Below are 27164 nucleotides of genomic sequence, written 5' to 3'. Positions count from 1 at the left end.
CTTCTTCTTGCTGCAGATTGTTTTTGAACACATTTGAGCCCATCTGTTCCCCCACAGACAGTCACCTGTGCAATTAACCTGGACCATTAGCCGTGAAACAAAGGCCTCGGCGGAAGGAGGGGGTAGTTGCTTTATGGCCAGGTGGAGAGGCAGGCATCTACACTTTCTTTTAATCTCAGTCCCTTTCCCCACTCTCGCTCCCATGCACCTGGCTCTGTGTTATTTCCACACCTGAATTCAGCCACCTAGATGTGCACACAGCCACCTGCATTACTTTACAGCCTCCGCTCTGCTTCCTGTTCTCTAACTGTCGAGCTTTGAGCGCCGACATCCTCCACTCACCCTCCTCCCGTGCTGTCCCAGCAGCTCCAAAGAGCAGGGCAAAAAGACACCATTACTGCCACAGAGAGCACAGACAACACAAGCTCCCCAAGAACAGCAGTCATGCACCTGTTAGATATCCTTCCCTTGTTTTTCCCTTTCCATCTTCTTTCACAATCTCCCCGCTGTCCAACCAACCGATCTCGGCAACAGCTTTGACATGATGACCTGAGAAACTTCGGCAAGGCTTCAGGCTGTAATTTGAAGGAGTTTGTGTATATGGGAGTGCACAGGCAGCGGCTCGTGTCAAATAAAGCAGCAGGGGAAGGGTAGGATGGCAAATAAAAATGGCGAACTTGATGAGCAAACCCACTCATGTCCTCCCTAACTCGATTATGAATGCTCGCGCTGCACTCCATCCTGGGAGGAATGGCAGCGCGGTTACTACTTTATTCCCTGTTTGGCGCCAGGGTCAGGGGGAGAAAAAAGATAAGGGAGATGTGGTGAGTGGAAAGAATGTCATGAAATTGCCAAAGGTGCCTGGGAGGCAGGAAGGGATCTACAGGAGGGCAAGGGGGGGGTAACTGCCCCCACTGCAGTGGAGCTTTGCCACACCTCTCCCCTCCCACAAACGTTATATTATAATCAGACTTATAAAAACTAAACTTTGTTTGTCCAGAAGCCTCCTATAGCCTTCAAATTAAATATTAATTCAGCAAAAAAATACATAATTATTGTTAGAATTCCAAACATAGTGGGTGCAATGAACCTCCAGGGTCAAACTGACAGAGGTGGGAAGATAGCCCAAAAAATTAACTTGAGTAAAAAAGTAGCAACACTTTGACATATTTTTACTCAAGTAAAAATTAGCCGTCCAAGAAGCTAAATGTTAGAATGTTAAAAAGAAATCCCTCAAGTAATGAGTAATGGTTCGATCATAACACCTGACTCAATATTTAGAAATGATGTCAGACTGAAAAAAGTAGAAATTTACATAAATTTTGGTATAATTAAAATTTGAAAAATCATTTGAATAAATATATGTATATGTAAGACTTCTAAAAGACTGAGGTTCAATAATTTGTTCTTTTTTTGAGGGTATTATGTTTGTTTTAGTGACAGTGCTTAGAGCTCTTACCACTCCCTCGCTCCTCCCATAATGTAAAAGTTTCTAGATCTGCCACTGCTTGTAGGTAAAAAGTGTGCAATTTCAGGACATTTTACCTCCTGAAATAAAGGGGAGGGCTGAAACTGGGTGGGTCCAGTCATCTCACAGAAGAAAGGCGAAATGTCCTGACTTTGGAGAGACTGGAGGAAAAAAAAAACAAAACAAAAAAAAAAAAAAAAACGTGCAGTCAAGTTGGATGTCGACGAGGGAGAGATGAAAGTGGATTAGCCGCGGCGGCGATTTGCATTCTGTGGTGGAGCAAAAGCCCCAGCGATGCCCCGAATAGCTGGATGCATGAATAAGTAAACAAACAAAAACAAAAATAAACCCTCCATCTGGATGGATGCTGCCAGGCCCCAAGTGTGAAACAGTAGGGAGGGAAGAGTGGGAGACGGGAAGAGGAGGGGAAAGGAAGATACTTGCAACACAGCCGTCGTCACGCTCTTCCCTCCGCTATCATTTACAGCTCCTGCCTTAAGGTCTGTGCAGCTACCATACTGCGATCACCATCCATCCACAGCTCTGGGCTAGTTTGCCCAGTAACAGTACCGGCACACAAGGGAGAGCTCCAACCCAGCACTGACAGATGTTAAGTTGACACACTTTCCCAACGTCACATGGGGTCACAATGCCGGGGTGCCAGGAGGGCCACAGGAAGCTGTCATCGCAGCAGAGAGGGTCACTGGTACCTCTTTTCTATAGGCAAAGTACAGCTAGATTTAGCTCCAATATGGAGGGCCCTGACCTATATTCATTTTCTCTGACCCAGCAGGACCTTCGCTTTAATGGTGTCTCTTTTTATCCAAGCTTTTGCAAAGTGATTGAGCTCTTACGTTCTCGTCTGGGCCGAAGCAGAAAGCAGCGTTTTTAAAAGGACTCCTTTGTGTTCAGCTTTTAGCAGCACTCAAATATGTGCGTTTCAGATACAGTTTTGTTTTTTATTAACTTTAATAACATCTGGAGGTGCTCGTTTTTGACCTTTTCTTTATTATGCCATGAGATACTGACTAAATGCATCTTCCTTAATTCACATTGAAATAATGTACTGTACATTTGGAGCCATCAGAGGGGTTTATGTTTTACCGTAACACTGATATCTGCTGCAGCGTCTCTCCCTAATGCAACCGCAGGGAGCTCCTTAATCCCACACCTTTAATTGCTCTAATGTAATCCTCATCCTTCCTCCTGCTGCTTTGCATTAAATGCTAATAAATGCAAACTACTAAATGATTTTTATGGCAGCAAAAAAAAAAAAAAACTACAGCAAAGGCAGCCAAGGTTTGTGGTTGAGCCACACATTTTTCATATGTTAGTTGCAGGTAGGGTAGGATCCGTATACAGATGTAGATTACATGAAGTCCTCACTGTCATGAAGGTTTAATTGGGTTTTATTTGAGCGAATCTTTTTATTTTAAATCATTTTTACAAACAAGTACTTGTCCATTCATGGTCAAAATGATAAATAGCTGCTTAAATATATGCATATATCCCCAGTAAGAGCTGGATAAATGTCGATTTGGAAGTTGCACCTTGACTGCAAGCCTTTGATAACATTCACTGAGCTTCTACTTGTTGCAGGATATTTGCTTCTCTCCTTGGCAGTATTGGTATTTGTTTGGTTTTCAGGCAACGCTTCTGTGTTGTTTTCCATGTTGACGCTAATTAACCGTTTTTTTGTCATCAGGTTTCAACCCAGCTGATGATATGACGAAACTGAAGAATTTGAAGGTTTACCTTCTAATGCATCCTCACCGCTGGCAGCAAAACAACCCACAGCATGATGCCACTGCCACCATACTTGAAAGTTAGCACATTAGATCTGAGCCTCATCTTGACTCTTTCAGAAATGTGTTTCATTACTGTTGACAAACAGCCGTCTTTGTCCATTTGATCTGTATCAGAGGACTTAATAGTGAAGTTCACATTGTGATCTGGGATGGCTAACAAATAATTTCAGTGAATTAAAAAAATCCCAAACAATCTATCCTGGCTCTCATAGAGCTCCGCTTTTAAACAGTGGCACGTAGCGGATACATAGTTTTGTAATGCAGATCAAGATCGCATCTGAACCAAACCCCACATGGGCTGTTTGCCTGAGCGTAAGGCGGCCCTGTCTGGGGAAGCTAAATGGATTTGACAATGGGATTTGATGGTCTTTGTAGTGAGGGTAATTAGGTTTGATTGACTGTAAAGTGACTGGTGGGGTCCAGATCTGGGAGGGGAAATGATCAGACACTTGAACCACCCACAAATTAATGAGATTCAACTGTGCCTGCGCTTATTGCGCTGAGGAAGAAAAGAGCAGTCGACAGAGTGATGAGAGAGAGGAAGGGATGAGGAAGCATGAGAGTGTGGTGTGAAATTAAGAGATCTATGGAGGAAGAGACAAAATAAAGGGAGCAGAGACATCTGAAACCTGTCTCACTACCTGAACTTAGATGGGTGAAACTTTAAGATGCTAAGTATTATGGTTTTAATGCAAGACATTCTTGAAGAAAAGGTTGCTTCACACGTCGACAGTAGTTTGCTGAGAATAATACATGTCTGGACAGCAGTGGATGACTTTTTTTTTTTTAACTCTGCCAATTTTTGTTTTAGAGAGCACACAGAATATTTACTCCGTTTGTGGAACTTGTTTTTGAATAAATCTAATTTTCTACATGTCTCAGTTCACGCTGCCTGGTCTTGTGGGACTAAGCTGAGATGCAGCCGCCTAGAAGCTCTGTGCCGTCATTGCCTTCGGGCAGATACCGATTCTTTCTGGAGATGGAGCACAATCTAATATGCTGTTATTTATTACGACGAGTGCATGACGGCAGATAATCCTGGCGCCCTTGTTCCCGTCTTTTAAGGTAATTATGGAGTTCAACAATCCATACGAAGCAGTTGCAAAGAATAGCTTGTACTGCTTGCACTCCAAATTGAGGGCAAAGAAAAAGTGGCTTGCTAAAAGTTTGGTGCCACACTGAAGTGACATCAATATGCAGATGAAGTAAAAGATGCTTGTTCTTGTGTGCAACGTGTGTAATAAACTACTGTACCTTGTAAAATTATTCATACACATTGAACTTTGAGTTTTAATGTAACAGGCCGACACAAAATTGAGCATAATTGAAATGATTATGCGCAACTCATTTGATAAAAAATGATTAATGCCCCTTTTACTACTTCACCTCTAAATAAAACAATACAACCAACTGCCTTAAAAGTCACTTTATTGGTAAATATAGTTAGTACTTGTACTAAGAAATCCTTGCCTCAAGTCTTTTTATTCGATTATTTTTATAATATCTTCTCAGTTCCCACTGATGGAAAGTTTTCCCACATGATCATAATAACATCACCACTTTTAACCACAGGAATTATTTATTCAGTGGGTTAAGTTTTTGACCACTTAGGCCAAAAAGTTCAATTTTGATCTCATCTGGTGAAACATTTTCACGTTTCACTTGATGCAGACTTGACTTGTATTTGATACTGCAGTCATTTTGAATTTTATCCAAATTTTGCATCACTCATCTGAGACATGTATCATAATAAGCCAAACAGTAAGTCTAGATGTAAATCAGAAATCTGATTGAGGTTGCATTTAATTATCAAAAAAAATCAACTTTCAGCAAAAAATTCAGAATTAACCATCACCTGCTGTTTGAATAGAGCCTAATTAAGTGATTTTAGGAGGCAACTGTTGCACTGGATTTTTTGTTTGTTTATTGTTTATTTGAATGGGGACAAAAAATTTAGTACGCACAATACTAAACTAATACTTAGCTAATTTGCAATGCATATTCCCAGATGGACTTTTAACCACAGAGATATGAGTAAAGAAGGATTGTAGAATAACACAATGTTAAACCAAATAAAAAAAATAAAAAAAAAATTAAGAGGTTTGTTTACTTTTCCAAGACAGTGCATATAATGAATGCATGGAAGATCGCAATTCCTGGAAGCAGAAATTACACATGGGGGAATAAACATGCAGCAAATAGAGGAGCACTGAAACATACATCACAGTTACATTGTTGAAAGGTCTGCCCTTGTTTTTTACGTTCCATCTCAAACACGAAGGTCGGCTTCGGCTACAATATCCGCTTTCAAGCTAAGCTGAGGCAAAGCGAGAAGCTCAACATTTTTTTATCTGCTTGTGTCTCTGACCTTCACGTCTCTAAAGCTATCTACCCCGGTAATATTATTTGCAACGTCTGCCGAGCTGTGGGGACACTATGCAAACTTGGAGAGGCAACCTGTCCACCCTGCCGTGGCATGTCAGCTCTCGTCTATGATCACCTGGCTGGCATGGCTGCAACGCAGGTATGTGCTGGCCTACTGGCAGCTGTCAGTGTCACACAGAGCCATCAATCTGCAGCTCCAGCACTGTCAGGCCTGACAGGGCTCTGCCAGCCACAAGCAGTCAGCCGGCTGCACATAAATATGTCACTTTAGGTTAGCATGCCACAATAATGGAAACATAAATTAAAAAAAATGTTTTCTGTGTTTAAAAATACACAAGAAGGGGAAGAAAAAGAAGCTGCAGCCAACTTTGAGAGAAAACGCGCAGATGTGGACGGGCTATCAGGTACATAGGCAAAACGTGAACTGAATGTCAACAGGTAGCAGTTTCTGAACATCTGAAAGGTTTTTTTTTTTTTGTTTTTCTATGAGGTCTGAAAAATTATACAATGTTTGGAATTTATTCAGGTTTGGATGCATGTGGGAAAAAAACAGAATATGGAAAATATTCATCCTCAGGACCTTTGAGCACATTTTATATGCATTTTTCAATTTATTTTCAACTCTATCAGTCCATACATCCATCTGTTTATCCAACTTACCATCCATCCATCTGTTTATCCAACTTACCATCCATCCATCTGTTTATCCAACTTGCCATCCATCCATCTGTTTATCCAACTTACCATCCATCCATCCATTCATCCAACTTACCATCCATCCACCCACCAAAAAGTAATCCAAAGCTAATTAAAAGTATTAACTTTTGAAGTAAGAGTGTTTTCCAACATGACTGACATTAAAGAGTCACAAATTCAACTCTTCCCTCTTTGACACCCGGCTTGTGTAGTTGGATGTAAACTTCTACGGAAATAAAAATAAAAAAAACATAGGGAATGCAAACCTTGCAGTCTGCTGTCAAGGCCTAACCTAACTAACCTCACCGACTTATTTTTCCCTCGTATTTATAAAATATACGCCTCTCCCAGAGAAGCCCACTTTTTTTTTATTTGTGTAAACATACACCATTTGATCCACAGCGAGTGAAAGTTTGACAAGAAGGATGCATAAATAGAAGCTGCAGGCCCATCATTGTCAACATGCCAACTGCTCTCTGCAGAGAATCATACAGACACGGAGACCTCATTTTAGCAGGCCTTGCTGAGAGGGAAGAATGCCTAAAAAACTTAGCAGCTCAAAAAAAAAAAAAAAAAAAAAAAAAAAAAAAACCACACCCTGAGTTTTGGAAGAGGAAAGGAGGACACACATTTCTGCGATAAAAATCAACTGTGGCGACACCATCTTGAGCTGAACTCCATGTCCATTATTACCAGCACATTAATTCACTCACCTTTAGGCTTTATGATTTGTAAGTACAAATATAGATTTTAAGTTGTTTTTATCCAGCTCCCAGATGCTGAATGAACAAAGATAACAGTATAAAAGATGATTATATTGTGCGTTCAGTGGCTATGTTGTAACATATGTCTCCTGCCAAAACACATTTATCATAAACTGTATTCTGTTAAAGCAAACCAATGTATGGATTTGCATTTTTCTCGCGTCTTCAAGCTGTTGCAGTGGATTGAGGCAGCTGGGTGGCCATCCATTCAGCAAAAAAAAAATGATGCAATGAAGACAGAATAAAAAAGATAAGTGCATGTTTAGAGCTTTTGCATGTTTAAGGTTTTAGTGAAACAGCTGACTATATACAGGGGGTCAAAAAAAGTCAGCTGTGTAATGTCTTCCTTCCGAAAGTCTTTTTGTTTTTTCTTTTACACTTTGTCACATGACCACCGCAGAAATCCATGTATTTTATAGGAACATAACACAAGAAATGACTCGTAGTAAATATTTATCAAAAATGAAAGTTGTCTTTTTCAGTACATCATCTGATATTTGAGGCTCGGTTACAGACCTCTGGTTTAGATCAAAGCATATTTATGAATAAGAAAGGCCCAATCAAAGTCCAGCTCTGTTTGTAATTGGAAACTGGAAACAAGACTTAGAAACTGGTGTTCACAGACACACTCCATGGCTCAGCTTTAGCTATTTCACAACTGAGCTACAAGCCGACTAGCTGTTCAAAACTGTTAGAGGCAGCAAAACATTAATCTACAGAATATAATTTGTAAAGAAATGCAAAGCAATGCTTACATTTTTTATCTCTAATAATAAACTATGTACCATTTTTTTCAATTTTTCATTTGTCTAATACACAAAATAACAATAAAATCTGCATTTTTTTTTGACTACGTTTCTCAGAAAAAGGTCTTCCTGGTACCTGGCTGAAACATAACGGTCTACTGGCATCTACTTATTTGCTGTGGGGTTTTTTTTGTTTTTTTTTTTTGTTCATATGTGCTTCATGCCAGACCACATCGTGCTCAAAAAGCGAACAGGCTTTCCGGGTCTTTTGAGAGCTTAGTGAATTTGACTGGGAATACGCAGATGGCATGCGGGTTCAGACACTCGCCCCAGACGGGGGGGCTGACCCCGGCGATGCCAGCGACCAGAGGGGCCCTGCTTCTCCTCACTCTGATGCCTTTAGCGAAGGAAAGTTCAAGTCCTCCACCACGCTGCAGCTCTGTGCAGAGCCCAGCTTTCTGCTGCTGACATTGTTTCATTTCCTTGCAGTAAAAATATCCTGCTCTTAGCCTGTAATAGACACAGGCATTAGCTTGAGTTCATATTCTGCAGAGCTCAACAGTCACTTGCACTGATCTAAAGTGGTTCTGTAAATGTTGAACAGCTGGTCAGTTCAAGAGAATCCACTTAGAGCAAATTAAAACAAATTGAGTGACTGGGTAATGATTTTATAAGATATTTCATACATTAAGATTTCAAATACTTAACTGAGAGGAGTGTTTAGTGATACACTTCTCTTATCTGTCTGTCACTTTGTTGGAAAAGTGATACAGAGAGAGAGGGCATCATTTCAAGGGTTTTTTTTTTATATTACCACTTTCCTAAAAGCGTTTATCTGCTCTCCCTCTCCTCTTTCCTCCATCCTGGTGCCATCATGGCAAAAAGCTAAATGAATTAAACTCTCATTAAAAATGCATTTCATTGTTAATCATTTGCGAGCAAAGAGGATTAGGTTGCAATTTGTGAAATGACATAAAATCTATCCCTTCTCAAAAATAGACTCTTGAAATTGCGTTAAACAAAATACTATTATCCATCAAGCAGTCCTTTAAGCCACAAAATGAGCAAACCAGTAAATCCCTAAAATAGATAAGACACTGACCTGTGCTTAATTCTCATAACACAATAGGCATATGTTTACCCCATCTGCTCAGCTTATGCATCCAAATACACAGAAAACATAGCTGGCTCTACTCAATTTCTATCAGTCTGATCTCTAAGAGCAGGTGTCTAAACTATCTATTTCAGGATTTCATTTAGCCTTTTAACCCCCAGAATTTAAAATTAATGTCAAAAATGCTCAGCCATCATTAATTAATGGCGAGAGGAATTACACGAGTCTCTTTGTGTTGCCCACTTCTGTGTTTTCCCAAGCCATCGCAGAAAACAAGAGTGATGCTCCGCATGAAATATTGATAGGAAAATCACCTCAAATAACCAACTCTTCGAATATGTGAAGCACATGTAGAATTTTAGAGCAGGCAGGGAGACAAGAGCCGAGAGTCTCAAGCCAAGGTTGTCAAACAGGGAGGAGAGGAGGCGCAGAGAAGAAAGATGCGCAACAAGAAAACACTGAATTTCCTGCTGTATATTTTCCAACCAAACAGCTTAAAAGGAAACCGAGACGCGGGGCGCGAGCGCAAACCACCGAGCTGCTTTAACCTCCACCCTTCTTCTGGCTGGAGCTTACATCCCCATTCATCAGACGCATTAATGGAGCCCTGCATGCGTTTGTCCTTCCTTAGATTGCTTTCCACAAAGAAAAACAACTGAAGGAGCAGAAAAAAAATGTCAAGGTTAAAAAAAAATAATAATAATGCTGGTAACGACCTTGACAGAGGAAAAGCTGGCAGCGCTGAGCACCTCCTGCTTCAGGAAAGTGGATATTCCATATTTTCAAGTTCACCGTTATTAAGACCGGCCAGGACTCTGTGTCGGTGCACAACGCAATCCCTGAAATGTCTGAGGCTGCAGGCAAGGTAGAATTTAGATTTTTGGCCCGCGCAGGGTCGGGCTGAAATTATTTGCTTGATGATCGGGTCTGTTTGGATTTCTGTGGCTCATTTAGTAAGCCTACAATACATTCAGCACAGAGAAGGCCAAACAAGACTCCACAATATAAAGATATATCTACATCAAGGCATAAATAGCTTAGCTTGTTTAGTAAGATAGAAAAAGTTAATTAAACTGCCACAAGCGCAACGCACAACTAAATGTGTACACGGCCCCGCCCTGATGCACTCCTATCAATCACACGTCCCAGATGATTTGCCCTTTACTCATCCTGTGGTAAAAACAAGATGCAGTATCCAAAAACTTACACTGATAATAATTCATCGTATATCTCAACCCAGAATTAGTCCAAAGATGCAGTTCCTTCACAACCAGGTCGCTGCACCTCATTTCATTTTTTTATATCTTCCCCCCCTCACAGATATTTTGGTATTTCAGTTTCAAGGCAAAGTATATGTGATAAATTAACATTGGAAAAAGCTCATTTTTCCTCCTTGTTGCGTTGTTATTGCATCTCATAAACCCGGCCTCATAAATCTGGTCTTTCTACAGGGGTGTGTACACCTAGGAGAGCCACTGTTTACATCTTCCAAACAAAAAGGAAACCGAGGGCGTGAGGACAAACAAATAAGCTGAACACACTCCCACCCGTTTCTGGTTGGAGCTTAAATTCCCACTCCTTTTGTTAGATTGCTTTCCGCATAGAAACAAGTAAAAATACATGAAATTATTCTAGGTTTAATGAAAAAAACATGCAGGTAAGGAACCTTGACAGCAGAAAAGCTTTTCATGCCAAGTGCATCTTGGATTAAGAAAGCGAGTTTTCCATAATTTTCCAAGGTCACCGTCATCGAGACAGTCCAGTAATCTAGGTGTCGGTGCGCAGCACAATCCCCCACTATCTCGGAGGCTGCAGGCAACGCTGCCCATGTCATCCTCATGTTTTATTCATTCTGAATGTCATATTATGGCATTCAGAAACCAAGATCAAAATCTGCTCTGGCAGAAATATTTAATATCGCACCACTTCTCCATCCTTCTCCATCTGGTTTGCCAGACACAGAGGGAGAGGGGGTAGACAGCCTCCTTCAGCTCAGCCATGTTGGATTATTGAAAGTAGAGCTTTCAGAGAGGTCTCTTCTCGGAGAAAAAAAAAAAAAAAAGAAAAGAGCGAGAGAAGAACTGTTGCATGCATCAATTATCTTGGAGAGTCTGTGGCGTGCTGGAGACTGTCTTGTCATATTTCCCAATGAGGCTGGGCGATGGAGAGGTCCTTGGCTAGTTCTGACATTTAGAAACTGGTGTGGAAATCCCAGTCTGTTAGTCAAAAAATATGAATAAATAATGGACAAAAGAGTGCACTGACTGCCTGTAAGGCCTCCCAGGCTTGAAATTCCTTCAGTGTCATTGTCATAACTAGACGCCAGCATCAGCCCCTGTCACTGTGTTCTTTCCTCCACGTGCAAAACAATGGCAGCTCACACTGATCAATACACGACTGGCTGCCGTTGCTGCAGGACAGAGGAGTCATTACAGCGGTTCTGGAAACTGTTATACAATTGTTTTTCCTTGCATTGCTTCCATGTAATGAATGCTAAACTACCAGAGCCATAATGATCATGTTGAGATTGCCATCTACACAGCAATCTCCGGTTTAGTCGATAAAACGGGCCTTAATTTCCTATCTTTACATGGAGCCTGTATTTTCCAGCATGTGTCTCTGTAAGCAAACAAAATATTTGAGTTTATTTGTGACTACTTTCCAATAACTGGAAGCATGACTGAATAAAATGTGTTCAATTTTTAGATGCAGCAGGGGGAGAATGTTTTTTGTCTACAGAATGTGGATAAGTAGAAAATACCAATTCTAGCATAACCTCTCTTTTGTCTGGAAGCACTGACTGAGCTATGGAAGCACTGTAAACATGAGAGTTGAAAATAAACTAAAATAAAGGACTCCCTCCCCCTGCTTCTCTGCATTAGCATCAGCGGCTGAGTTCAAATCCGTGTGCAGCAAATTTCCATGAAACCCTCTCTCCACCCTTGCGCTTCTTGTCCCCTGAACTCCCCGTCTCCGTCTCGGCAGCGGCATGGGGAGAAGCAGCGTACCTTTGTTCATGTCAATCAGCTGCTTCTTCTTCTGCTGACGCTCCTGCTTCTCTCGCTCAGCTTTCTCCTTCGCCAGCTTGGCTCTCTTGATCTTCTCCTCCATCTCCCTCTTCTTGTGGTTCTCCTTCACGGCTTCCTGATGAGGCGCACACACACACACACACACACACACACACAAACAGATAAAATCAGAATGTTGCTCTGCCACCTTCACTCTTTTATCATCTTCTACACTGTATAGTGTACAAGAGCAGCAGAATACCATCAGCAAAGTCTTATTCAGCAACTGGCTTGATAGAGATAAGCGTCTGGAATAAACAATGCATCTGTTGCTGTGTATAGGCCTGTTTTTATTATAAGCCCATCTATCAGTGGGGTTTCTGTACATGATTTCAGTCCCACAGTTGATTTAATGCCAAACCTACATGAATGAGGACATTCACACATAATCAGTGCTTTCAAAAAGTGTTCATAGCCTTTGACTTTTGCACATTTTATCACATAACAAAAACTCCAAAGTATTTCATAGATATCTTATGTGATATTAAAAATAAATAAATTAAAAAAAAAATTCAATATTTCCATGTCAAGTTTTCATGAAAGAATGTTGCTCGTCTTGTCTGCTATTTTAGCAGAATAGCTTGGTTATTTAATATATTTACCAGCAAAAGTTCTACAGCTTTTCTTTTAAGAGTTGTAAAAAGTGTCACTATACAGACACAGAGCATCAAAAACCTTGGTACTCACAATAATTAACTAACATTTAAGCATAGTGCATAAAGTGGCCCAGAAGACCCCCGCCTGTTGACAGCAGATTCTTCTGCCGAATGTGGATAATTCACCTATTCAAGGAATTTTTTGTAAAGAATATCTAACATGTTATAAAGAAAATGCAGCTTCGGAAGCTAAAACACCAGGCGCCATGCTACTCGCCGTGCTATTGGCACCATTCTCATTTTTCTCGACGCCAATAGGCTGCACCCCAAAACCAGAGATAAAAACAAAAAAAAAACAGGTATCAACTTGATAATTATGCTCGCTCAGTTGGTCAATAACATAAAATCCAATTAAAATACATTGAATTTTGTGGCTCTAATGAGACAAAACGTGAAAAGGTTCAAATTGAACGCTTTTGAAAATCTCTGCACGACATAATGCAGGCATAATTCTTCAGACAACACTGGAAAGACATTTAATTGAGAAAGCAACATGTGGCAGTCGTGCAGCGAGCCCAGCATTCAGAAAGCATCCGTCTCCTCCGCGGTCACCAGCTGAAATGCCAGAAAGGAACCCGGGATAGAGAGATAATAAACCGTATGTCTTCAGCACTGTACAAATCTGTCAGTTTGTTCTGCTGCAAGGAGAGAATAAGATGCAACTGTGTGACCTTTGGAGACAACAAAATGCTGTTGCATGCTACGCCTGTGGTGCAGCAGAGGTTCCACGTGTGGGAGGTCATACTTCATGTTTGTAAATCCATACGATTATGTGCGCCAAGGTTGGAGTCCATTTACATCTTTATGCTTCAGCTCATCTGTGGTGTTCCCTCTCCTGTATGCATCCATGTGGGCAGCTTTAAGCGAAGGCATAACCCTCTCTGAGCGGTGATATAATATGTGGCGACAGCAGGCCCCCCATCCACCGCCCCTGTGGTCCTGATGAGTGCGCCGTGTTGGCAGCTAAGACAGAGGGATTATGGGGATTGCGGGAAAGGAACAAGGAAAGAGCGGCTCATCATGCCAGTCAATAGCAGGGCTTTTCTACATGTCCAAGGACACGGGCCCTCGTTGTCACCGCCTCCTTGACGGATGACAAGGGCAGCGATGGCGGCAGAGACAGAGAGAGAAGAGCGAGGTTGAGTAATTGTGATAAAAAAAAAATATATATATATATCAAGTTTAAATCGTGGAAATAAACAAAATGATAGTGAAGAAAGAGAAAGTATTAACATTGTGTGTGTGTTGTGAAATTGTGATTACTTGTCTCAAACTACTGCAAGTCAGCGACGTCTCTCATACCAACCTGTATTTAATCACCACATCAAGGCTGTGTAAATTAGACCACTGCCCCCTGCACAGGATATTGATTGCATCCACTCTGCTGCCGCTTTCAACAGGATGAGAGCTGTGCCTTGTATTGGCAACAAAACGTTTACCTCCCATATTTTCTCCAAATGATGAGCAGCTCTGACAGCCAACCACCAGCAGGGTTCAGCTCATTTCCAAATGAACGTTCCTGAAGTGCTTCAGGATAAAATCGGGGTAGAAATTATGTAGATTGCGTACATAAGTCCTGTCGGCGAAACTTATTCTAAACAAACAATTAATTCTGACTGTAAACATGATTACGATACATAATTTAGTGGCTCTAATCAAACAACACCTCTAATTATCAAAGCCCTGCATCTGTGGTTTATTTTGTGTCCCTTTCCCAGTTCTCTGCGACAGGCTGAAATTTCCTTCGGGCGAAGATCGATTGTATCGCGCTCAGTTTCCCTGACAGCTCCGTTTATTGTGGGAGGACGTCCAAGATTAAAATATTCTAATGAAATGTGACTTGATAAATAAACTGGTTGATTTGACATCTTGCTCAGATATTTCTCAATGGACTCTATTAATGTCCAGTTAGTTCTCTAATGCATTCTGGACTAAACCAAATCATTCGATGTGATTTTAAGAGAAAACATGAAAGGTTTTTCTCTTTGGTATTTGCATTTTGTTGTTTGTCCCTCTAAGAATCTGTTGTGCCAAAGAAAACAGGATGCATGCAGAAAATGGTTCCTCTGGTGAGATCAGGAAAAAATATTGAACTCTGGTTGAGATGCAGAGCTTTGTTGGTGCAAATAAAAAAAAGTTAAGATCAAGAGCTACAATAAGCATGTTAGAACGACCCAGTCAAAGTCCAGATTGAAATTCAATTGAGAATCTGTGGTAGTACTTGACAACTTATGTTCCCAAATCATTATCAACTATTTTGCAAAGAAGATTAGGCAAATATCTTTCTATAGATGTATCGTTTTGGAGTACGTAGAAACATTAGATATTTTCAGACAGTCGGGAAGTCCATTTAGGGTTTGAGGTGGTTTGGGCTTTGGGTCAGGATGTCTCTTTGTTCCCTCCCTTTTTTCCAGCCGTAGTCCATTTTAGCACATGCAGAACTTTCTATGCACACCTTGTGACCTGGAAACCTGGATTTGTGTGAGTGAACGCTACAAAACGTATGACTGCATCCAGCAAAAATGTATTTCCAAGTCCTTCTGGTTATTAGAAAAATGCGTTTATGCCTGCGTCACGATCAAATATTGGCTATGCAAATTTTAACAAATGAGAAATTTAAAATTTTGTAAGAACAAAATGTGTTCCATTTGGCATTCAGCTGTCAGTAATGCTGTCCAAATACTAATATGGCCATGATACCCAGTCTGGCTCTGTTGTCTTTATAATTTCTAAAATGTGTGTATTGTTCCTCCTTGACCTGTGCAACACAACACATCTTCCACAGCATGGTTCCCTTCCCATGCAAATGAGTTTGCCGGTCCAGTGAGGGCGTAATAAGTATTTCCAACTGCTCGGTTGCACCAATGATCTCACACAGAGAGGGTGCCATCGCTATATCTCATTTGAATTTTACAAACACTACAACGCCTGGGCTTTAAGTAGCAAATGTGTTTATTAGCCATCTGCTGCACCGTGTGCCAGGATGTGGGGTGAAATGGCTTCAAGAAGTTATAGGTTACGGACTGAGAGGCTTCTGCTGCTGTATACATGTACTCACATATTGATGGGTGACCTCCAAAGTCGCTGTACAGTAAGTAAATATATTGCATAAACATGATGATGAATCAGCCGAGTCTAAAAGCAGCGATCACGTTTTATATTTTGAAGGAATAAATGAGGATTATATCAAATAAGGTGAAAAATGGCACCTACAAATATTAAAAACCTTCTCAGAAACGTTCTATCCTGTTACTCTATGGACCCACTGAGTGATTTGGTCATATTAGAAAGTCACTCCATTAACAAGGAAAACTGTTGGCTCATCCCAGCCCATCTGCTGTGCTTTGATAACTCATTAATGAAAAAGAAGAACTCCCCATCCTCATGCTCCTGGTCAGGATTACATATAACACTCCCTGCTATTGCATTTCACCCATACTCTATTTCAAAGTATGGCAGTAGCATTAAATTAACAAATTGTTGAACTCCTCAAATCCTGGCTCAAATGATATTTTATTGGGCTCAAAAAAAAAAAAAAAAGAAAAAAACGAGGTGAGGGAGAGACGGAGAATGAAACAGAAGGAAAATAGAGTTAATGGATTCTCTTATCAGTTACATTCAGTTCTGTGAGAACTGTCTGTCAATGCGTTTGCTCAAATGCCTTATGTCGGTCGGGTGCATTAAGCTTCCGCTTTTTAGTAAAAGCAATTTAGGGTGACTGTACTGCAAGGGAATTCTTTAATACAGCAGATGCTTTGTGCTGTGAATGCGCTACAAAGGGCGGCGCGACAGAGAAGGAACTTGGCGAGGATGTTTTGTCCGAGTCAAACAACTTCATATCTCCGCATTTTACAAAGAATAATAAACAAATGTCAGCGGCGCACCAGGCGTTCCAAGAGGCTAAATCCAGCTAGCATGTTCACTGACAACAAGTCATCACGTTTATTTGATTTGCCATTTGTCACAATCAAGAAGGAGTCGACGCGAGTCAAAGATGAATAAAGCATAAGACCTTTTTTTGGAGGAAGAAATGAGTTAGCCTAGTTGTTTCACAGGGTAAGAAAAATAAAAACAACATTCAAATAGGAACAACCATTGATTCCTTGCGCTCTGGAAGCAGATGGGATTAGCCTTTCTGTCAGTAAAGCTGAAGCGCCAAAAACTATAAATAATATCTGAGGAATGTGGTGATTAAAGGATTGTTTTTGTATGAATATATTAACTACACTATATCCCACTTACTTCTATCCCCTTAACCATAGCAGGAAATCGGTAATAAAATATTCATATCCAGCTATTTGCTTGAGAGAATAATTTATTTTCTTGGGTGGATGCCTCTTTTACAGATATGCAACTCTGGAATCCTTCAGGGAGTGCTGCGCTGCGCGCTCGTGCACTTTGATCAGAGAGAATGGGAAGCGGGTTTCACACGAGGATCAGAGTCAGAAAACGAGAGGGATTCAGACAAGGGGACCTTTCCATTTACATTAACGGGCTGCGAGGAGAAAAAGAGAACACCGTCTGGACAGGATGTCATCATCCTGTCACCTGGAGCTTTAGGGGAGGTGCCAGGTGGGAAAGAGAGATGGCAGAGAGGCAAAGACAGGTAAATACATGTTTAGAAGACTGCTGAGAAAAACAGGGGATTTTTACTTTACTTTTCATATGGCTTCTATCATTACTAATTCAATTTGCACCTGGTTGATGCGTCAATGAACTATTAATTTTTCTCCATGTTCAAATGAATGCATCTCAATGAACTTGTTTAAAGCCAATTTTAACAAAATGTCTAATGTTGAGCAAAGGAACATATAAAATGCAATAATGCACCACTGACTGCATTCTGACTGAAAACACCTCCAGTTATAACTTTTAGCAAATGAACAAATATAAACTTAACTTTCATGCGATTTTGGGATAATTATCCGGTTTAAACGGCTGGTTTTGTCCAAGTTTCATTTCAGGAACAACCCAAGAATCACCATAGCTGATTGACCACAAATATCACTGTCCACAGCGAAGAAACTTCAACATCAACTTGAACTGAGAAAGTGCTGAAAGGAGTTAAATAAATATTCTTGTGCCTGTTTTTTTTTTATTATCAGCTCAAAAATAAACTGCATGTGCAAGATTTTATTCAGATGAATGAAACAGACATTTTTAGAAGGAGATTGTAGATCAAAAGCATGTCAAGGGTCTTTTATGAGTGTGTTATTAAAAGACAGGCAAAGCATTTTCTATTTTTTGGGGGTTATTGTGGGATGGCTTTTTAATCGTTTTTAGTCTAAGTTCAGGAACAACAGTGGGATTTGGGTCATTCTGTCTTCTGAAGTACTTGCTGGATGACTCAAAGGGGGCAGCCGAGTTGTTTGATGTTTGTGGCTCAATTTAAATTGAGATTAACACAGAAAGCAGTTTAATAAATGAGGAATATTTTCTGGTGCACCTAACTTTTTGTTATTTTGTCGAAAATCTTGCGGTAAAAGATTTTTTTAAAAAGTATCTACCTGCGTCAGCCAGAGAAAGGCCAGATTTGTTTTGTTGCAGAACTGTTGTCGAGGGCAGCAGAAAATCATTCATAGGGCCGCAAGCGGCCCCAAGACCGCACTCTGGTCAACATCAGAGTCTGTCTGGAATGCTTCACTTCTAGAGTAAATGTGTTCTTAATTCAAATTTTAAGCGAATTTGAAACAATTATAAAGCTTTTTTCCCAGCCATAAAAGCAGTTTTTTTCCCCTTGATATCAGGAAAATCATTAAATTTAACGTTAGCTTAAATGTTTTAATATAACAAATCTGTGCTAGAGCCAACAGCAGCAAACGCTTCTCCAATCGGTTAGCTTTGCGTACATCTCTGAGTCCATTGTGAACATTAATAAAATCTTAAACAAATTCAAAGTCTTTAGAATTTTTGCTATTTTAAAAGATCAGCACATAAAATAATCTTTGAAATGTTCGGGACATTACAACACTTCTGTGAGAGAAGAGAGAAGAATAGATTAATGAAAAATGACCCAATTTGACTGAATCAAAAGTAAATAAAATGCAAAAGAAAAAAAACACAAAAAGACTGAAGTTGCTTTTGTGTCCGCCGGCAGCGGAACATTAGTCGGCTTTTACAAGAAACAGAAAAGTGACACTATTCAAAACCTCAGAGTCTGTTATAGCACTGGAAAACTATCTGCAAACAAAAAGGTATTTGATACAGGAAAAATGGCATATGGAAGGAAATGACAGCAGGTGGGCCTTGTTACATTCTTCCTGAGCACATTCAGAGAACTTACAAGAACCATATTGGAAATATAAAGTCTGAATACAAAGTGTGGCACTGTTTTGGACTGAAAACCTTCCTGTATTTTGAAGTTGGCAAGCTGAAATGATTGTTTCCCAAGTGAAAGAAAAAAACAAACATTGATGACTTCTGGAATTGCAGAGGGACAAAATCACCTTCAACGCTCTATTTCAGACTTAAGTTATGGTCTGTCAAGTATGACAAAAATAACAAAGGAGATGAAATGTTGATGCCTTAAAGTAATCTTAATTTGTAAGAAAAGCTCTTAGTTATTACACCAGGGTCAGGACATTTTGAGAAGGAAGGCTTTACTACAAACGAGAGGTGAACACTACTGACAAAAAAAAGTGAAATCTTCAATCTGTCTTAGCTATGTCATTTGTTTTCAGCATTTCCTTTATAAAAATCATTAAAAAAAGGCCATAATATGTAAACGAATGCTAATTTATTTCAGTAGTTTAGTTCAGAAGAAGATTCCCTACACATGCAGTGACACTTCAAGTTTTTATTTCTGCAGTTCACACCCTTCAGTCTGGGATTTATATATCAGAGTGTGTTTATGAGAGTCACATCCTGAAATGAATTAGAGACAAAAAAAAATTAAGCTCTCCATCCTATTCTAATTTACTGGGATGCTCCTCTAATTGTAATCCCAATTTAACATTCAGTTTCAATGAGAACATTGTAATTTTTCACCATCTGTGGGGTCCTGCTGCAAAGTTTGATGAAAATGTGAGCATGTGCAACCAGCTCTCATTTCACTAACACCCAATGTGTGCAAGCAAGCGAGTGCAAAGGCATGTGCATGTGTGGGTGGTGGCCGCTGTTGGGCGCCGTGTGTCTGCTTTCTAGGAACCGAGTACATGTGCCGTCGTTTTAAACTCACCATGAAGAGGAAGCGGAAGTTGGCCAGCTCTCCGAAGAAATCCTCCACGCTGACTGAGTGGGGGTCGAATGCGAAGTAGCTGCCGATGCTCTCGTACAGCTTCTGCATGTTCTTGTGCATGGTGGACAGCTTCTCGTACTGCTCCCGAGAATGTTTGGAGAAGCCGTGAAAAAAGGGGGAGTCAAGGAAAACGGAAAACGCAACGCCTCAAACACAGACATTAAAATGCTACAGTAACCAGCAATAGCAGGGAAATGTCACACACATGTTGCCGTACAGTATTTTTAAGACCCACCTATGTCAAGGTCAGCAGAAGAAAGAAAAACAAAATGGATAAAGGAGGGTCTTCATCTCACTCTGGAGTCAATGACAAGGAGAGCTAATAGCAGCAGCCCTGAAGTAATGGAAAGGTGCTTTGTAGGCAGCAGCATGACACAGATGGTTGCTGGAAAAGCTGATTGCAGTCATTGTTCTATTGTTTCGCACAACAACAGTGGGGTCAGGTTGTTTTGAACCTCACAGCTCACGTTGCACTGTGTAATTTACTGAACAGGCGGAGGACTTTTCTCCCGGTGAATGAGTATTGACAGCCGGCATCAGTTAAACATTATCACAGCAGCCATTGACCTCATGGAGACTGCACTGGGGCACTACAAGACTCCCACCCTGAGCGGGATGAGAGCGATGCGGTGCAGATTTAGGTGAACACACATGTAGAGGACACAAACGTGGAAAAAAGGAGACCTTGAGCAGGAATTTCATTAATACACTCTGGTCATCTTGAAATTACAGCTTTTTACTCATTTTAGGCCGATAGTTGTTATTGGTGCTGGCGATATTTGTCGTGAAGGATGGATATGAAACTCACACACACGCAAGGACGAAAAAAAAAAAAAAGACAGCATAACTTCATAAACAACCACGTGCATCAAGAGCAAAACTCATCCTGCCTCCACAATCATCAAACCTAAGTGAGGTGAACAGCTAAGAGCACTTATAACCATAGAGTGCACACGTACAGTAGCACAGTGCAGCTCAGCTGGTGGACAGTCTGCAGGCACACGATGCTAGAGACAGCAAAGTGTGATGATAAAATATTTTTATGTCTTTTTTGTTGACACATAGATCAGTACGATATTCAGCTGTTTTTTAAAAACACGACCGATAGACCAGGGGACGAAGTAAGAACGTGGGGAGCAATACGGGATATTTACGGCACCTTTGTTCTCCCACAAAGAAACTCATCTACCAGCCATGTACCGCCACGATGCGCTCCGCCACCCGTTTGTTCACACCGGGATGATATTAAATTTATTGTGCGGTTCTTCCGTAAAGCTACACTTATACTGTAACCATCAACTACTCCGCCGCCCGCCGTGTTCAGGCTATCTGCTCACCTGTATAAATACTCCTGCAGCGCTTCCAACCAGCAGCTCCCGGAGGAGAAAGGCTGCCGTACGCCAGGCATTTTAAGGATGCTTATTGGTCCCCCAAAAACGATGAAAATCCCCACGGGCCGAACTTGAAAATTGGACGTTATGTCTGTGCAACGCAAATAATGTTCCGGCCGGAAGTGTGTGTTACCGTGAGTCAAACAATGACTGGGGCAGCAGCCTACTATATAATATACTCGGGAAACACTTCTTTATTATTACATATTTGTAGAATACGGAACAAATCGCGTCCCGTATTGGATCAGTATGGGACGCTACATTTAACAGCCAATTACGAAACGGTTCCGTATTTTACGGGACGGCTGGCAACCCTCAGTTAGAGGTTATTTCTAAGGCTTCTCTGAAACGATTTAGCTGTGAAAGTTATCCACAGAATAAGAAGACAATATTAGAGTGGTGAACTAACAGGATTAACCAATCAACCAAAATTACTCCAACTCTTCAATATCAGATGAGAATTTGAGAAAAGTGAAGTTTATGAATGAGATGTAATCCATACGATTTTAAAGTGTATTTTTAGTATTACATTTCTGGTGGAGTATTTTTCCTCTCGGTTGTCTCGTTTTTTCCTTAAATCAGAAAAAAAAAAACATGTAATTTATATCAAAGCGATAAGCTTTTGGTTCTGCTTACAATTTCAATCTATTATGTGTGTAACTACTGAATTTAATTTTACTAATTTAAATTGACCTATACATTGGAATACAGATGGAAAATATCTATAAGGCAAAACAAGGTTTCAATTGGGGCAGGTAAAGTGCAATACCTGCAGCGCCACCTGATGACAGGAAGTATAAAATCAGTCTCTGTATTTGTCTATTTGGAGTGTTAGTGTTCATGCCAGAGGAACTGCTGGATGCACATGCAAAATAAAAGACTGCAAAGTAAAGAGCAACAATGAAAATTAAAGATTAATAATATAAAATTCATCTAATTAAATGTGTTTGTCTTTCTTATGTGTTTCCCACTGCAATCCACTCTAAATTGATGCTGTTGCAGTCAACCGATTATTAAAGGCCATCATTTGACAACACTTCACTGCTTGCTTGTGTTACTCCTACGAAGGTCCCAGTTTCTGAGTCTGGGTGCAGTTATAGGCAATTAGTGTTCTTTTACAGTCGCCTTGGCAACATCCATGGTCAGGTGGGACAGCATGTGGCCTGCGATTACCAGGGCCAAACAGTTATCAAGACATTGTTCTTTTTGAACAGTCTGCTATTATTGTGTGGAGGCCACGCAGCTTTCCAACATGTCCTGCTTTGCTAGTTTATAATCAATGCCGTATTTGGAATTTTTCTGTTTCCCCAGCTAAAAACTCACCAATGATGTCATGAGCAAAACATATTACATTGATCCAAAACCACACAATTGCAGAAGTGTTTTTTGGAGTTTTGCGCATGTGGAGGAGGAGGAGGTGTAGATTTGTTGAATTTTTTTTGTAAGGTCACACTGGGACAGTCAGAACATTGGGCAGCGAATGGACTTATTCTTCCGTCTCTCTGTATCCATGTCTGCCTGGACGCGATTTACCCCCATTGCTCCTGTCAGACCTCTGTTATCTCTTCCTTTGTACACCTCCCTCAATCTCCCCTTCTTTTCTAGAGAGCCCCAGCGGATGGATGTGAAAGTAAAACTTTGCCAAAGTAACATATCTTTTCAACATCAAAAGGACTCTTGAGTTTTGCAGAACTGGAGTTGTGATTTTTTTATGGGTAAGTAGAAAAATAACTTTTTAGAATCTAATATGCAGCTAGCGCATCATAGAAATATACAGCCTTTTTAAAAAATAAACTTTGCTAAATTAGGTTAGAATGAAAAAAATAAATACAAATTGTTTAAAATCATATGAAAAAGGGGGTGCAGAAAATGATCATCATAATCATGTCAAGAAATCAAAGGAATAAAAAAAGCACACCACTATAATGTTTCCATTACATGTTTACAATATGTTTATCACTCCTTTAGTTTTTTTGGGGGGGAGAGGGGGAAAAAAGAAAAAAAAAAAAAAAAAAAAAAAAAAAAATCACTTCGAGAACTTACAATTGATCAAACGGACGCTATTGTTTCAAATCACAAGTAATACTCCACTCCACTATGGTGGACCTCAAGGTTCTGCATAAGAGCCCCTGTTGTTTCTGTGTACGGTGTACAACCCCACACTGCTTATGGTAGTAATAATAGATGCAGCCATCTGTGAATTGAAATAACAATTCAAGACTATCATAATCATTTCTGATTTAGTACCACATATGATTATGGCACAAATCAGATTTTTTTTTTGTGTTGTTTTTTTTAATTTTTTGGTGAAAATATTGGAAATGGGTCAGTCAGACTGTCATGAAAAAGTCAGATATCCACATCAGCAAACAAAGAAGAAGAAGAAAAAAAACGGATCTGAGTCACATTTCTGTGCTCCTTGAACATAAAACCTACATCCTGGTTCCAAGTCACAGGGCTCTGCATCGTCACCGAGGTCGTGTGATCAATAGCCTTTAGCATTGCCACATACAAGGCTTCAGGATTTCATGATTGCAATCTTGTATTGTGTGTTTTTTTGTTTTTTTTTCAGGGAATGTGCTATCAAACTTAAATTTTACTTAATTACTTGCGGTGCCCGATGTAGCTTGTGGCTCTCTGGATGTTTTATTTTCCCCGATTTACTCCCCTTCCCATCTCACTCCCTGAAATGCCCACGTATGCACTGTGGTAGATGTGTCCCGCTGGGGACTGGACTGAAGCTGGCTGGGCTTTTGCTCTTCATATTTCCACATCAAAGACATGTCATATTGATGGAGCCTGACACACACTATCCTGCAGCAACACAACCTGCACGCTGGAGCCGCCATCCAGCATGCATACAAAAACAGAATGAGAAGGCAAACATACTCACACACATTTATATATATATATATATATATATATATATATATATACAGAAAATGTACGGTCTTACTGTCATGCTACCATTCTTTAACTGTCCAGCTGTCAATTACACTTTTCTTTCTTTTCACTGTAGGACACTTTGTTTTCTGTTTCTTTTACTTCCCTGTTTTTACACCCTGTCTCAGTCAAAGGAAAAAACTCATTATAATTCTCTTTCTACACCCTCACTTGATATTCTCTCCATTCAATTCTCGCTCTCAGACAACAAATCCCCTCTTTCCTGCTCAGAGTGGACTTTCACAAGTATTCTGTCTGAACCAGGTCTCGTATTCACACCACTTGGGCTTGGAGTGGGCACGCCGGGTCACGAGGTAAGGCATTAGGCAGTCTTTGGTTGCCCCCCAACTCTGTTTGTCAGTCTTCGCTCTTCTCTTCAGGCTGTCCTCACAGGAGGACAGCTTGCCCTGCATTAAACCCTACCAAGACAGAGAAGGACAACAGCCCTGAGGCTGAAGGGGCTCCATGTAGCAAACACTGACGAGGATTTAAAGCTGTGACTCTGCTTTAAAAACATTTCCATTTTCTATTGTATGTAACAGACGGAAAGTAGCACTTAGCTGTGAAATGGAAAATGATGCATGGTTCAGAAATTAAAATGATATAAAGGGTGACAAGCATTTTGCATTCAAACCCCCTTTACTCTGATTCCTCTAAATAAAATCCAGCTCAATAAAATTACCTATAGAAGTCAAAGAGGAGGTGACTCTGGAGGAACTGCAGAGATCCACAGCTCAAGTGACTTTGTTATAGTTTTTGCCAACCACAAATTTGATCTTTACAAAGAGTTGACAAAAAAAAAAAAAAAAACATTGCCAAAAGAGAAGTGTTAAGAATTATAGTTTGAAGTAAGGCAGCAGTTCTCAAAGAGGGGTGGGACCCCAACTGTTGCAATAAGTCAACACGGTTGGGGTCCTAAGATCCTCTTCAGAAATTAAACAAAAACAATTATGAAAAGTTATTTTTATTCTTATTATTTTAAACATTTCAAAATCCTTGAAAAAAAAATGTCACTTCCCATTTATGTTCTACTTTATGTTGATCTGTCTAATTAAATTCCCAAGAAATCCCAAAGAAATGCAATAATAAGAGCATTGAGCAATCTGAATTAGAAATAGTCAGGAAATAAAATATTTTCTCAGATTCTGGGCTCTGCTCTGCCTTTCTTTCTACTCGCTATAAACTGCAGTTACTTTCTGTCCTTGTAAAATCCAGATTTAGGTTTTTGTCCTGCCCCAGAGTCCTCATTACTGCATTTTAATCAGTCACTATTTATCTTTTTGACATGCCAGAAAAGGGTATGTTGAAATTACTAAGCTGCGATTAGGCACACTCATTTTTAACATCACAAACTGACATCAAAACTGGATCCAAATCAGATTTGTAGTCTCCTTTTTGGAGCCACGCGCTATTCATTCACATGATGAAACACAGAGAAGAATCAATTTATGGACCACAGCAAAGTAAAAAACTGTGTTCACATTGGCCACCTATGAGGATGGCAATAAATTACCTGGTTTGTTTACCTGTGTGCATGAGAGAGTTATTAAAGTGCGACATAAAACCCTACAGTGGGGGCCCAAAAAGCCTTGCTAATAAGTCTCCTGTAACCTAGTTCCATTAATGTTTATTTAATGCTTTTCCTATGTGCTCATTGGCCACTCCATCCAAGGCCCCACACTAAGCCTGCTTTTCTCCAAACCCCACTATCCCTGCTCCCTTTATCCCCCCCACCTACTGCCAGCAGCCCCTCTGGGCCAAATTACACCAAGACTGCCCACTGACTGGACACAAGCCATCATGCTGACTGAGAAGAGGATGAAGGAATGGAGTACAGAGTCATGACAGAGACTTAGCACTGCATGTCTGATGGAACACATCATTTTACTGAAGTCCATTGCTTGTCTTCTTAAAATAAACACAAGAGAGCTTGAAATAGATACCAAACTCTTTTGTTTTGGTGTTTTTCTGGTGTTTTCGGTGCTCTAGCGAATGAAAGTCAAAAGTGAGCGTAGGAAAGGAATCACACTGAGAAATGACCTCACGTAATGGATTAAAGTGACGGAGATTATTAATACAAAGTCATTGATCTGAATCATAGTAAACAATGCTGTGAATGTTTCGACCAAGCAAGCTTGCTTTGTAAGAGAACAAATAACTTCAGCTTTAAATTAATTCAAGAGTCATAAAAAAACAAAGCAATCATCCTGCAATTTAATACGCGCTGAACCAACATTTACACAGAAAATTAGAGCTAGCCTGAGGCTACATTTCTGGCAAGGAAATGGAAGACGTTTTCTCCTACAACTGAAAATCTTCCCCTTTCTCACCTGCTGTTGGTCCGTATAATGTCACAAGAGCAGAAAAATCACAACAATTCAATCCGTGGGAAAACTCGGCGTATGAACTCAATACCACTACAATGCATCCAATATTTTACAAAGTATTGCACTTTGAGCCAGAGCTTGATGCACTGAACAACCGAGGAAGATTGTTCCTTAAGGCAGAAACGATAGTGGACATTACAACAGAAGACTCTGCAGCCTTGGAGTAACAATGATTTAGGCAGAAATTTAACAAAAACTTCAGAAGTCCTTCTCTTTTTTTTCTTTTTGTTTTTTACATAACAATGCAAGCTACGCCCACAATTTCATGTTGGATCTAAATCAAACAGTTTTGCTCATTAGTTTCCCAATGGAGAATGTTTCTGCTGATCGTTGTAAGATACTCATGTTGCCTGGTGTCACAGAAAAGACACAGATCAGAAGGAATTTTTTTTATCATAATTTAAGCATTTCAAATGCTTAGTATTCTTGTATAATCCTACAGTTGGACTGAGAACTTCATTTGACAACTACTTTTGATATTGAAGTGCAGCTTAGTGAAGG

General features: G+C 40.2%; 1 protein-coding gene across 1 annotated transcript in view; it reads right to left on the bottom strand.

Annotated features, from left to right (window-relative positions):
* Positions 1 to 8106: 8106 nt before the first annotated feature.
* LOC106961172 (protein diaphanous homolog 2-like) overlaps positions 8107 to 27164 on the bottom strand; it is a 256445-nt gene continuing 237387 nt past the window's right edge. The window contains exons 22-25 of the mRNA XM_015054721.1: positions 19883 to 20047; positions 11838 to 12125; positions 9488 to 9636; positions 8107 to 8377 (exon numbers count right to left, since the gene is read on the bottom strand). Coding sequence (XP_014910207.1) covers positions 8107 to 8377; positions 9488 to 9636; positions 11838 to 12125; positions 19883 to 20047 — 873 coding nt within the window. The remainder of the gene's footprint in view (positions 8378 to 9487; positions 9637 to 11837; positions 12126 to 19882; positions 20048 to 27164) is intronic.

This window comes from Poecilia latipinna, unplaced genomic scaffold (assembly GCF_001443285.1).
Source record: "Poecilia latipinna isolate Pla-1442-1.1 unplaced genomic scaffold, P_latipinna-1.0 Scaffold1274, whole genome shotgun sequence".
Taxonomy (NCBI): domain Eukaryota; kingdom Metazoa; phylum Chordata; class Actinopteri; order Cyprinodontiformes; family Poeciliidae; genus Poecilia; species Poecilia latipinna.
The sequence above is the reverse complement of the archived record's forward strand: the minus strand, read 5'-3'. Positions and strand labels throughout refer to the sequence as shown.